Below are 14,147 nucleotides of genomic sequence, written 5' to 3' on the forward strand. Positions count from 1 at the left end.
CCAAAAAATATGACTTAGTTTAATCTGTGAATGCTTAATTAAACATAAAGTTATTTTTCTGTTACTTTTCATTCTTGGCTGTGAGTGAGACCATAGTTGAGGAGGATGTTTTGTACTTCCTTGCCCTAAATTTTACTGAAGTAACAGAACCTAAATTTACTGAAGTAATTGGTGTGAGCAACCAGTTCTGGACTTTGTTCTTTTTTCTTCTGTTTTAAACAACTTTTGAGATAGTCACATACTATGCAGTTTACCCATTTTAGGTGTAAAATTCAGTGGTTTCCAGTACATCCATAGCTTGGTACAACCATCACCACAGTCTAATTGTAGGACATTTTTGTTCCTCAAAAAGAAATCTCATTTCATTAGCAGTCACTCCCTTACTCCCTGTTTTATCTTTTGATTCATAAAAGAGAATGTGCTCTCTAAATTTAATTGGCAAATCGGGTGGGTGTTATTTTTAACCTATCTAGAAATTCCATCAGGCTTTTAAATTGAAATTGGGCGGTATATGTAATAAAGGGCCACGTTTAGACTGGTGTTGGTAACATATATCTTTGTCATTGCTCATGACTAATGAACAGAAACGTTCTTTTCTTCAGGCTCTGGGAGAGTCTTTAGGAAAAGGTGATGATCATAAAGACATGGACATCATCACCAAATTCCTGAAGGTATGTACTTTTCGGCTAGGGAAGGAGGACATTTTTGTGGGGTGAGAACTGGTCTTATGCTTTTGCATTATTTAAGAGCTGAAGACGAGAGAGACAACCTCCCCAAATATTTCCTGTGTGCACGGTGTTCATGGTACTGCTGTGCGCTTGGGTATGGAGGTTAGACAAGGAAAGTGTATATTTACTTTCTTCGAGGCAGTTTTCTTTAAAGCTGACTCATGAATGTAAACACACAGAAAAGAATCATAGTGGAATGAACAAGAAGCTTTGAGAATTTAAAAAAAATTTTTGAAGACTCTAGGATGGAGTGCAGTGAGGAGAGGGTTCCAGAAGCTTTTCTGAGAGATGATGACAGCAAGGAAAGGAAGGAGGTGGGAAGATGTTGGCAGTGAAGAAGGCAGACGCTCCAGTAACCTTTCAGAGACTGTCCACGTTCTCAGTTCAACAGATCGCTGCTGGTTTTTGCTCTGCGTAGCTCATTCTAACTTTCTTCCCAGCATTTCTCTCTCCAGTGGTTTAGGTGGAGTGTGTACAAATTCAGATTCCTTTTAACTTATTCACAAATTATTTGTGTTCAGGCCAAAAAGTGTAAATGCAAGAAATGCTTTTACTTGTATTTACCGTTTAAATACAACATACTGGTTATCAAGGTCCACGGTCCACTGAGGATGTAACATGAAATTAGCTAGGCCGTGGGAACTAGTGCGAACCAGAGTTTCCTCTTTGAGTGACGGCCCGGCCCCTCCTTACGTAGCGAATGTGCAGGTAGTACCCTGGGGGAGGCGGCCTCCTCAGCCTTCACTGTTTCCTTTCCTCTGGAAAGGACGCACTTTGTGCAGTTAAACGCAAAGGACACCTGGGTAGTTTTCTGAGGCGAGGGTGGAGGCTGGGAGATAATCATAGTTTCTTTTGTCCCTTTTTTTCCTTCCTCTCCTTTGGTCAGATGCTTGAGTGGGAATTTTTAATTGAGTTATGGTCTCTACTGCAAAAATAGAAAGTCCAAATACTTCAGCAGCATCCTAGGAAGGTTGGTAAAGTGTCGCAGCACGAACGGCATGGCTGATAAGTGTGGGCAGGTTGGATTTTCTGTAATAGACGTACAAGTAAAAGCTTACTGTTGTCAAGTAGTTACCTGTGGAATTTGATAGTTCTTTTTAGAGGGAGGTGGGTTATCTCTGAGCTTAGGAATATGTATAGAATAGGGAAGTCTGTGACTTACCAAGGGCACTACTTTAAAACATATGTGATGTAATTCGCAGAAATAACTCATGAATTAAATATTAGTTGATGATGTTTTAATCAGTCAAGACATTTACTCGAAGGATGATTCTATACTGTTCTGTGCGTCAGAGAACTTTTAAATTTATACAACCACTGGGTGGCATCGTGGTCTAAATTTCCCCGTTCTTTCCACAGTTTCTTCTTGGTGTTTGGGCTAAGGAGTTGAATGCCAGAGAGGATTACGTGAAGCGCAGTGTGCAGGGAAAACTGAACAGTGCCACTCAGAAACAGACGGAGTCCTATCTCAGACCCCTTTTCAGAAAGCTACGGAAAAGGGTGAGGTTTCTCGAAAAATGCTTTTATTACCTGATTTTTAAAAAATAGAATAAATGAAGTCAGAGTAAATGCAGTCTGTAACTACACACTGTAGCTTCCAAAATGAGTTATCCTTTTTTTTTCTTTTCCAGAATCTTCCTGCTGATATTAAAGAATCCATAACAGATATTATTAAATTCATGTTGCAGAGGGAATACGTGAAGGTATAATTACCATGCTGACATCAAAATTGTGTTTATATCTACGTTGTGCACATAATATGTTCATCTGCTGTGGGAGTATTTTACATAGGAGGTTTAAGAATAAATGTGGAATGAATTAGTAGTAAAAAAAAAAAAAACTTCCGTTTTCTAATATTTTGTCAGCTTTATTGTTAGGCATGAATAGTAAATTTTCAGACCACACTGTATGTTTTAGTCATTTATAAGGAAGCTGTAAAGATCCTTCAGAGCCTTAATTGGATACAGGCAGCATTCATTTCATGAATGGGATTGAATTTCAAAGTTTGTAGATTGTTGATGATGGCTTGGAACCGATTTTCCCATAGAAACAATGTTATGTAGGTTAGTTTCCCAGGCCAGCTGTAAAAGCCTACTTCGTCCATGATGTAGCTGAACTATTGTACTAATGACTCAGTGGAGTTTAACCACCCTTTATCCTTGTTTCTCTAAGTTCCAAGTTAAGCTGCCAGATTTCCCCCTCCCACGTCGGTACCGCAGCAGGGCGGAGCCTCGTGAGGGAGGACTCTTCCCCTTGCTGTGGTGTCTTTATTCCTGAATGGACCCTGGGAGGAGGTGCAGAGGAGAGAGCTCTGAGTCCACGTGCTCCTGGGGTGGAGTTTAGAAAGGGGAGTGGATGGCTGTCAGCGGGTGGTGGCGAACAAGAAGGGAAGGGCCTCCTGTGCCGGGAGTGGGGTCGGAAGTGGGCCCCGGCTTGTGGGCCAGGCACCGAATTTGGGGAGGGAGGCTTCCCTCTGGTGGCTGTGCCTCCCTAGAGAGGAGCAGAGAATTTCACTGCAGCATCTCCAGTGCCGGTTCCAGAGCAGCAGGCGGGGCTCCGCCAGAAAAGTGAGAATGGCATTGCTCCTGTGCTCTGAGCGCCTGTCCCCATGAGAGGGGACTGTCGGCGGTCCGGGTGCCCGAGGTCTCCTGGATTAGAGCCTCAGGCTAATGGGCTGAAGCAGTGATTTTAGTTCCTTTAGAGGAGAGCCAGTTGGTTAGTCAAAGCAGGTATTTCTTTTTTTATGGCTACCAGTTTTATTTTTGGTTAGTTTCTGTTAGTTGCCGAGTGCTTACTACTAAGGATGCTTGCCTCCACTGTAATGGATGGACAAGGTCACCATCACTGCCCGAGTTCAGACCGCTTGCCAACTGGAGGGGGTGCCTTCCCTCTGGTTCCTTCTCTCATTCTCCTACAGGAGAAGCAGGTGGAAGTTTATAAACAATACAGAAAGTACTAAAACGTCAATATTTGGTCAGTTTTCCTTGGAAATCTGGAGAAATGGAACACTGAAAGTTTTATCAGTCAATATCCAGTATTAAAATTTACATATCTGCATATCAGTGATAAAAAATGTGTATATGCCTTTTAAAATTTTATATATCAATTTCATATGTATTGCCTGGCCCTTGGGGTCTTTTAGAATTTACTTGCTTTCTGTTGTTTTTCTCCTCCCCACACCCTCCCCCCACCACAGGTAGCCAGGCTTGGTTTAGAAAAAGAGCCCATTTGTCTTCATTGCTTTTTGTCTTTTCATTTTGTAGTTGTTGTTTTAAGGTTCTTGGCAGGTGTGAGGTTTGCGGGGAGCAGAGGGCCAAAGTGAAAAGATCTCATCCTTTATCTATTCGACTCGAGGGCTAGTATTTAATCTCTGTTTACACATCTGCTTAGACCTGAAGTGGTGGTCCTGGCACACAGAGCCCCCACTGCTCTCGGAGGTCTGCACTGCTGTGCAGGGGGTGGATGTAGTTTTAGGTTGGATTCTGAAAAAGTAGTTAGCGTCTCTCTCCTACATGACCACCTATGGAGAAGACTGGGTCTAATGGAGACTCAGCCTACAGTTTGTCAGAGCTTCAAATTACCTACCTGGCAATTCTAGGTCTGAAATGTATTCATTTCCAGTGCAGCAAGGCTGCAAAGGAATGTTTCTTTTTAGTCAGGCTGGGTTAGTGCTGATTTCTCTTTTTCCACAGACATTTGTAGTTCTGGGCAGATCAGTCAGTCACCCCATATTTTAATTTATTTTGTTTGAATCATAGGAATGGTAATGCTTCCAACAGACCCAAGAGGAGGATGAAAAATACATCATGAAGGACTGGAAATACTTTAAGTGAAAACTTGGACCAATAGAATATTTCTGCTTTTCTGATCTCTGGAACTTCCTTTCTAGGCTAATGATGCTTATCTTCAGATGGCCATTGGAAATGCCCCTTGGCCCATTGGTGTCACCATGGTTGGTATCCATGCCAGAACTGGTAGAGAAAAGATTTTTTCCAAGCATGTTGCGCATGTTTTAAATGATGAAACACAGCGGAAATATATTCAGGTAAGCAGTTCGGAGGAAAAGGAATGCTCTGGAGGTAACATTCCCCAATTCTCAAACTGTAAATATTGAGAGGAGGAGGATTATAAACATGGATGTAGCGTGATAGGGTACAAGTCCACTCTTTATAAATCAGTTCTTGTATTGAAGCCAGCTTCCCTGAATAAAGTAGAGCCTTGTAAGTTTCATATATAACGCAAGACAGGGCGACGTGTTGTGCTTCAGTTACCTTAGTATTGAAATAAAACTGTTGCAGCTTCTTTGGTACTTGACTGAAGAATGATGAATTTAGAGCATTTGCAGCAGATCCCATTTTGTTACTTTCACGGTAGGTTTAATATCTAGGCTAAAAAGGTATGAATAATAAAAATTTGGCTAATAATTGGAAATAACACTTCTACACAAATAGATTTACGGTGTTTATAGTTTACTTTCTTAAACTTACACACGCCTCTTACAAACTTGATCACACTGCTGTGGGATTAAACTTTTTTAGTGGAAAAAAATGTCAGTTATAATCTAGCTTTTGCCAAATTGTCAAAAATCCCAGGTTGTGTCAGTATCATGACTTTCTCTGGATGTTAACTCAGGCTTCAAGATGGTATGCTGGAAGTTTGTTTAAAATGTAAAATTCACTTAAAATGCATGAAATGCTTTCACATTTTGTGCCAGACAACAATCATTACCATATTCATGAATTATCTTTTTATTTCAATTTAGATGCTAAAGGTTAATTTGTGTGTCATGCTTTATGCCTTATTCATACATATGAGCATTTAAAAATATGATTTCAAGCTGACTCCCTAGTGAACTGTAGAATTTATGGAGTTCAGATATACTTGCGGAAATTCAAAGACATTTCCGTTTTTTAATAACCACGATCAACTGTATTGAAGGCAAAAAGCTTTTAGTTGGGAAAAAAAGTTGTTTGACTTTAACAATAGAAAAGTTTCCCATGATTAAATTTGCTAATTGTGTTCAACTATACCATGGCCAAAGCTATTGTCTGTGTAGGAGTTCATAAAATTAGATAAATGGTCTTAAAGACATTGTTTCTTTTTTCAAACAATAGTGTGATTATCATCATCCCATAAACTGATTCTTGTTTTAAAAATATACCTAGTATTTATTTTTAAAGGTCTCTGGTTTATTTTGGAAGCTATACAATGACCTGTCCTCCCTCCATTGTTGCTTTTTAATTGTGCTGAATAAATGATCCATGTCTAAGTGGGTGGATGCTGTGACATGCCATGGGGTTCTTAGTGACCTTTGTACTGTGCTGTTCAACATTTTAATGACCAGTTGGATGATTATATTGAGAGGTATATAAGATTTACAGACAACAAGAAACAAGAAACAGAAGGGATAACGTGTGTGTTTAAGGTGGAAAGAAATTTGCATTCCAAAAGTTCTTGACAGACTGAAGAAAAGGGCAGATTCTAAAAATATAGTATTTAGCAATGATGAGCATACAGTCTGAGCAATGCATAAGAGAAAGAATTAGTGGACTTTAAGTGCAGTAACGGTGGTTTGATACGGCCACAGGCAAGTCTAATGATAGCTTATGCCACGTTATTAGACATAATAATGTAGTGTAAGTTCCTTTAGGCAAGAACATAGTTCACTGTAGCATCCCCCAGAGTCTAGAACGGTACCTGACTCAAGGTGGGCACTCAGTAAATATTTGCTGATTGAGTGAATGCCCTGGAGGGCAGGGGAGGTGACAGTCTTGCTCTTTCTCTAGTCTTTGAGAAAGCAGGCCTGATGGAGGTCTGAGTAACGATAGACAACGAGAGAACTTTCTGGTGGGGGAGGGGATAAACTTGTCCTGTACAGTTAAGGATCACAAAGGCATAGGAGTTTCTAAACGGCAGAAGGAAAGGATTCTTTCCTTTCTTTAATCTTTTTATTTTGAAACAATAGACTCGTAAGAGATTGTAAAAATAGTACGAAGCAGCTTTTTAACAGGCAGAACTACCTCAGAATAGGAGTGGGACTGCCCTGGAAGATTTGAGGAGACCCCCTACCTCTTGGTGTCTGCAAGCATCCAGTTAGCTGCTGCCCTTTCTGGTCCTTTGGATTTCTTTGGTTCTGCTCTGCAGCTTTTCCCTAGAGGCCGTCATGTAAATTCACAGGCCGGGATAGTCCAGGTGAGCTGAGTGTCAAAAACCTGGCCTTCTATGTGTCTTGTCTTTTCCTGCTTTTCGTGTAGGCGCACGAAGGAGCAGTATTTCCTTTTTTTTTTATCAGCTCTGCTGTAAGAAAAGTGGACAGGGCAGGTGCAGTGTGGAGTGTCAGCCAGATCTTAGCTTCAGTGTTCATTATTGTTACCTTGTAGGAATATGGTTCTCGTGTGGTTCCATCATCTTTTGTTTTTTAATGACATGCCAAAATCCTTAATTTAAAAAAGGTTCCTATTTTTAAAATATTGGCAACAACAAAAACCAAAAAATTGCCATTGTGTGAGGCCAAATAAAGTGCGAGTTCTTGATCTGTCTTAAACTCATAGTGCAGCTCAAGGCAAAATAATGTTGCCACCCCCATGTTAGCATTTTTATGAAATTTGTGATTACAGTTAGCTGAGTGACTTAGGAGGCTGTCTTTTGAATCTCTTTCCTCTTAACTTTGGTATTTGGTTGAGGTTGATTTGAGTTATCCCTACAAAGGAACAGTTTGAATACATTATTTGAAGTTTAAGTCAGGGAGTGATGAACTTTTTCTTAAAGGATCAGGTAGTAAACAGTTCAGGCTTGTGCCTTGTGGGTAGGTCTCTGCTACAGCTGTTCACCCTGCAGGTTTGTGAAAGCAGCCAGCGGCTGTGTTCCAGTAAAACTCCCTTTATAAAAGGATGAGCGGCCTGTGGGCTGTGGTTTGCTGACCCCTGGTAAATGTCTAAACCCAAACCTTCTCTACATGAAGGTGTTTGCTGAGGAGGTAATTATGAAAGTCATTTAATAGGATAATTTTTCTTTTTAAATTGAGATATACTAAACCTTAGCAAAAGTGTGCTAATCTTAATTGTACAGCTCAGTGTTTCTTCATATACATGATATTTTATCAAGACATAAAGCAAGGTCTGGATAGGGGAAATTTCCAGCAGCAGCCTGGAAGTTTCTCTTGTTCCTCCTACCAGCCTAAGTCTTCCTCCCATCGAAGATAACCTCTATTCTGACTTTTGTCATTATGGGTTAATTTTGCTGGTTCTTGGACATCATTTAAATGAAATCTTGCAGTATGTAGAGTGATTATTAGAAATACTGGTGAGAAATAACTGTTCTCTGAAATACGGTAGAAAATACTTCAAGGGGCTCTTTCACTGGAACGTGATTTCTTGGGGTTTTCTGCAAACCTCTACAGAATTTAAACTGGAGAAGTTGTTTGAACTTGTCTCTTTCTTACAAAAATTAAAACATGCCACACGGAGGGTTTTCTCACCATGCAGATCAAAGAAAAGTTGCGTAGCTTATTAGCTAGCCTCACATCTCGGGCGAGATGTAAATTGGTGGTAGTAACTTCAAGGACTTGGGTTGGTCTGCCAAATGCAGATGTAACCTTTGGCCCAGATTTGAGTAAAGCTTCTTTTTATACAGATTGAAGGAAGTTCTTGATTATTTTAGAGTCTTTACAATTTAGTCATTTCAAGACATCTCCTGAAGAACTTCACTTCTTGGGAGTTCTTTACTTGTCAGTAAAGAAGAGCAGGAAGAAAAGCTGAAATTGTCCTCAAATGGTGATTTGCCCACCACATCCACTCCAGCCTTCCTCACCTTGTCCCTTGTCCCAGAAACCTGGCTTTTATGAACAACATGGACAGACTCCCTTGCCCTCTGGCTTCTGAATGGGGCAGGAATGAGAGAGACTGGAAGGCATTTTGTAGCTGGGAGAAGGATGAGTCTAGGGTATTTATCTCCTTGACTTCCTCCCTGTGGAGTCACTGAGGGTCAACTGCACCCCTCCACCCAAGGCCACGGCCATCTCCATACAGTTACCCTCTCTGGGTCACTGACCGCTCTCTGCCCTTGCCCCCTTAGATACAGGCTTCCTGGCATTGCCTGCTCTGGAGGGCTGCACCGTCTCGTTGGCCCCAGTCTTGCCCATGCCCTTGTGAAGTCCTTGGGACCACTGCCCTCAGATTAGCCTGTTTGAGCGTGCCCTTTGTTTCCTGCTCATGCTCTCCCTGGTTGGTACAGATTGACTGATCTGTGTGCTATGTCACAACATAGGTTTCTTTGGGGATTTGAAGATGAAGGAGTAACACGCCCAATCATTTTTCTTAAGCTTTCACTATTACAGAAGGCAAAGCGTCCTAAAATATTCTTCTCTGGTAAGTTGTGTTCAGTAACCTTAATTTTGTAAATTCTCTGGCAAAAACACCTTTTCAACATTTTATGTCAGATATTTCTGTCCATATTTCAGGTTTTGGCATATTTCATCTACACTAGCATTTGCCAAATTTATTGGTTCATGGAACATTTGTAAAGTTATAATATGCTCATATATTGCAGAAAATGGCATAACAGAAGCAGTCATTACTGCAGTGAGTGATCGCAGCTTGATCCGCATGTTGGATACACAGTGGCATGGTTAGGTGGTAAACACTCCCTATGCATTGGATCAAATGTCATGAATTTGTGGGTCATGTGGTTTTATGCTATGTCCTGGAATTCTTGGCTCTGATAAACCATTTCTTAAAGGCAGGTTATTTAGATAACAAACTGTCTAGCTATTTAATAGCTTCCTGGCATTTGTTAAAACAAATTTTTAGAGAAAAATGCTGCAAGCATTTCTCTTTCACAACATCACCTTTTAATATCACAGAACGCCAGTGCTGGGTAGAAGCATATTTTGGGGAGTGCTGGTCTAAACTCTGCTGCACTGCTTTTTAACCGGTAGCTAAATAGACATTTTACTTGGGGTATTAACTCTTAAGTTTCTCAACCCATGCTTGGGGAAAAAAAGTGAGATCACCCTGCTCTGTGATCAGATAAATACAGTCTTCCCACACGATGGCCACTTGGCATGCGTTTTTACCTAACTTTGTTAAGTAAGCAAATGCTGTTTTCAAGATGGAGCCATCACTTGTAATTTGTTGTTAACTTTCTGTGATACCATGAACCTTTGAACTGTAAATACTGTTCTTTTATATAACAAACATTCAGACAAGTAAAAACTGAGGGCAGCTCTTTTTCTTACCAGAAATTCTAAAAGCAAAATAACTCAGTCCCAAACCATCAGTTTTCTTTAATTTTCCACTAAGTCCTGCAGATCCTGAACATTTTAATACACTTAATACTTACACTGGGACTGTTCATTAGAAGCAGCGTGAGATTGCCTTCATCTGCCATCAACTGTATCTGTATTTGACATCTTTATGCCTTTTTTAGAATATTCTGTAATGCTTGCCATTAGATTTTTTAAAAAACTGAAGTATATGACATAAATTTTATCATCTTAACCATTTCAAAAAAATTTTATTCAGCTCTACCATCTTACCCATTTTTAAGTGTACAGTTCATCAGTTAGACTTTTAAATTCAGAATATTTTCCTAGAAACAATATTAGTTTAAAAAACATGAATTTAGTTGAGTATTGTGTGGGGAGGAAGGAGCCATTAAGGAGCCATTAATGTATAATCTAGAATCTGGAAAGGCTCAGGACGTGGGACTTTTAGACAGTTCTGAAAGGCCAGACCGTGGGATGGGGCTGAAGATGAAAGAGTGGTTGAAAATTAGGGTAAATAGTCCAGAGGTTCCTTCTACCCCGAGCAGGTAGGCCCTCCTTCTCTTCTCCCTTCTAGGAGAAAACAGGTTAACTCTCTGAGGGATTTGTACCATCAGGCAGGGTGAGATGCCCTACGCAGATTAGAGACTCCAGTGCGTCCTTTTGTTGACAAACGAGATCTCTGGATCCTGGTCTCCACTGGTTCCTCTGTTGCTGGCAGCCAGGCTTTTACTCCCAACTCAGGAAGTGGAGCATTCGTCTCTGAGAACTGACCCTAGAGAAAAGTTACGCAGTTACTAACATTTTGTATTCTGCCAATGAAAAACTAGCTAGCTACCATATTGTCCTCAAATGAAGTTCTGTTGACAAACCCTGCCCGTTCAGTGAGTTTCCTTTAGCTCCTAATTGTTTTACTCATGTATATGTGTGTTCACCTAAGGTCATCAGACATTCAGGGAAAGTTTCCAACCTGAAAGACAGAGACCAAAACACACAGAAAAAAAGGAGTTGAGGGAAACGGAATTATAGGAAACGAGAAAAAAAAAATCCTTTAATTGAAAACTTAATTAATATCCTTAGATAAGGTTGTAATCATGAATTAAGAACAGGAGCTACAGAAAAAGTCAAAGAATCACAGTGAGCTTTCAGAAATGAAACATTACAGCAGGAATTTAAAAATTAAAGGGTTAGAGGAATAGGAGTTGAGTAAATCTCTGAAGTATGAAACATAAGAGGATGAAGGAGTCAGTCTGTAAGGTCTGCAACTATTCAAACTGCAAGAAAAAGGGAACAGACAAGCTGGAGGGTAGGAAATAAAGAACTAACGCAGGAGGACCAGAGCTGAAGGACACGCATTGGAGTGAGAAGAAGAGCTCACTGAGTAGACAGCAGACGAATAGAAAGGAGCTCACACTGAGGCTCAGTATAATGAAGTGCTGGAGGGCCAAAGATAAGAAAGGGGTTTTGAGTGCTCCGGTCGCTTACGAAGGCTCAGGAATGAAAACACCCTCCTGCTTCTCATTAACAGCACGGAAGCGGGAAGAATAAGGGGAACGTTTCCCACTTAGAAGTCTACCAGTCACGTGTGAGTACAGGCTAAGGGTATTTTCAGACAGGTGAAGTCTCACAAATGGGACCAGCTGGTGTCCCACACCCGTTCTCTGGAGCCATCGTCATGGCTAACACTTACATAGTAGTGCTCACCGTGTGCCCACTGCAGCAGTTTAGCACGTGTGTGTATTCTCTCCCAGATGCAGCACGAGGATAATGCCTGTGATTTCTGTTTTACGAGTGGGGAAACTGAGGCATAGAGAAGTAAGTTCCCAAGGTCACACAGCTTATATGCGGTGGAATTGGGATTTTGAACCTGGGTGGTCTTAACTCCACTACGGTATACTGCTTCCTCTACTTGAGGACGCGTTCCACCAAAATGAGGGAAAGAAGCAAAAAAGAGCCAGGAAACAAGATCCAGCACAGGAGCAGGACAGAAGGAATCCTGGGTTGGAGGTGGAGGGGTACTCGAGGATGCAGCAGTTCTGGGAGGTCTGGAATTCAGTCCGTCGGGATAGGAACAGGCAGACAGAGGGCTCGGGGAGAACACACACTACCTGACATGTTAGGTCATATTGAAAGTTGTCTCACTGCTGGAGAATGAATTGTACCTACACAGAAAAGCAGCAAGATGGGGGGGATACCTAAGAACAAGGCTTGTGGACAGTATTTGTGTAGACATTGCAGGGTGTATTCTGAGTATCATGTTCGCTTAGAATGGGGAGAGAAAGGCGTGTGTGTGTATGCGGGGCCAGCGCACGTGGTGCAAGAGGATTAAATCTTCCAATTTTCATAGTAGATTAAAAATTAAAATATCAAACACTATCAGTATAGTATTTAGAAGCAGGGCAATAAATATCAGAAGAAACACTTAAGGGGTTTGAAGTGGTTGCCTTTGGGAGGCTGGAATTAGAGATTGGAAAGGAATTTCGTATTCCTACTTACTTTGTTTCTCATTTGTCTTCCTTTATTAGGATATAATCTCAGTCAGAGGGGATTTTTTTCTCTTTGTTCCCTGCTTATTCCCAGAGCCCAGAACAGTGCTTGGCACACAGTAGGCACTGAATAAGGATTTATTAAATAAATACATTGCTCTTATAAAAAAAAGTTACATTTAAAAATACTACTGTTTTTTAAGAAGCTATTTGCAAGTAAGCCAAGCAGCTCATTGTCTTACTAGTTTAAACATCTTCAGGCAATTTGAAACTAAAATCCTGAGGGATTTAATTGAAAAGATTTGTTTCCATTTGGAAAATAGTCCTGTGCTGTCATGAGATTATGCCCCTGTAAAAATTTGTCCTGTGCTGTCTGTCTTTACTACAGAAATTTACTGTGATGTCAAATGGTAACTGTTTATGATGGGGACTGTTGAGTTTCACACTGTTTGGCAGCTAAGATTTCAGACAGGATATCTTAATATTTATTTTTAAATCATAGAGTCTGCTTAGGAGCATAAATAAGCATCACAGATGGTCTTCTGTAAGGCACGGGCACCTAAGGTTCCACTCCTGCAGTGAAAGGAGGATGGCCCCTAGCCGTCTTAACATCGGTTGCCTTTCATTGGCTCCTAATCATCCTGGCCGCGTTTCGCTGTGGACTGAAGCTATTGTATTTCATAGGTGTGTTCCCCTTTCCTGGTCTTGCTTCTCTCTCACCTGTTCCTTCAGGAAACTTAAAATCCCGAACTATGATATCACATACATTTTTATGGCTACAAGTCCAGTTCTGCTTACACACGATTAGAATTCACAGCAGGAGAAGCTGGATTGTGAGAAAGAAGGGTCGTTGTCCTAAAGCAAATACCTGATTAGGCACAGGGAACAAAAAATAAAAAATGAGCAAAGCGAGCTACCTGGTCTGTCTTTGCACTTGCCTGCAAAAGTCTTTCTTCCACACTCCCGATTCTTAAATAGCATAATATGGACAATCTTAATCCACAAAGAACTTTAAGTAAAATGTTTGAAAATCATGTTTCTCGGATGTTGAATCTCTTAGGTTATACCTCACTTCAGAGAAGTAATTTATATTTGTATTGTCTTACTACTTTGGGACCAAAGAGAATTTGTATGCTTTTTTTTTTCTCTTACTGTTTTGTTTTGTTTTTGGTGATTTCAGTTAGCTTAAGGATTGTCTGGATATGCAGGTAATTACGGTAAAAGTGCTAGGTCCTTGGTGGTGGTTCCGATACCTGTTACGCTGGCGTGCAGTTTGAGGTGGTTTACCCTTCCTTCTCAGACTTCTCTAGAGGCGCTTTTCTGTTACATCGTGTAATTACGGCCCCGTGCTCTGCTTTTCCCACTGGGTCATGAAGCTCTTTCTTTTAAGAGCAGGTGCTATTTCATTGCATCATTTTGAGGAGAGGATTTGGGGGGAATACTAGTTGCTTACCAGGCATGGTGCTGTACACACTTCCATGTTCAGCATCTCATGTGGGCCTGAGCATAGTCAGCCTTTGGCCTGTTATGGGATTTCATTGTTCTTGTTACTGTCACAGGAACTTGGTGGTTTTAGTTTTTGTGAACCCAAGGTGAGAAACCTTAAAATAATTTGTGTGTCATTAAAATTAAATGCTTCTCTTCTTGTTTGTCGTTTCTATGCTCGTCCAT

At 40.8% G+C, this 14,147-nt stretch overlaps 1 protein-coding gene across 3 annotated transcripts in view; it reads left to right on the forward strand.

Moving 5' to 3' along the window:
• The window catches only part of PRPF18 (pre-mRNA processing factor 18), a 40,414-nt gene that overhangs the window by 22,442 nt on the left and 3,825 nt on the right, over positions 1-14,147 (forward strand). For 2 of the 3 annotated variants that reach the window (XM_014559774.2, XM_006173653.3), the window contains 4 exons: positions 603-671; positions 2,088-2,228; positions 2,360-2,431; positions 4,618-4,773. In XM_014559774.2, the coding sequence (XP_014415260.2) occupies positions 603-671; positions 2,088-2,228; positions 2,360-2,431; positions 4,618-4,773 (438 nt within the window). The remainder of the gene's footprint in view (positions 1-602; positions 672-2,087; positions 2,229-2,359; positions 2,432-4,617; positions 4,774-14,147) is intronic. The other variant, XM_032473724.1, reaches the window with a different exon arrangement.

Source organism: Camelus ferus, chromosome 35, assembly GCF_009834535.1.
Source record: "Camelus ferus isolate YT-003-E chromosome 35, BCGSAC_Cfer_1.0, whole genome shotgun sequence".
Taxonomy (NCBI): Eukaryota; Metazoa; Chordata; class Mammalia; order Artiodactyla; family Camelidae; genus Camelus; species Camelus ferus.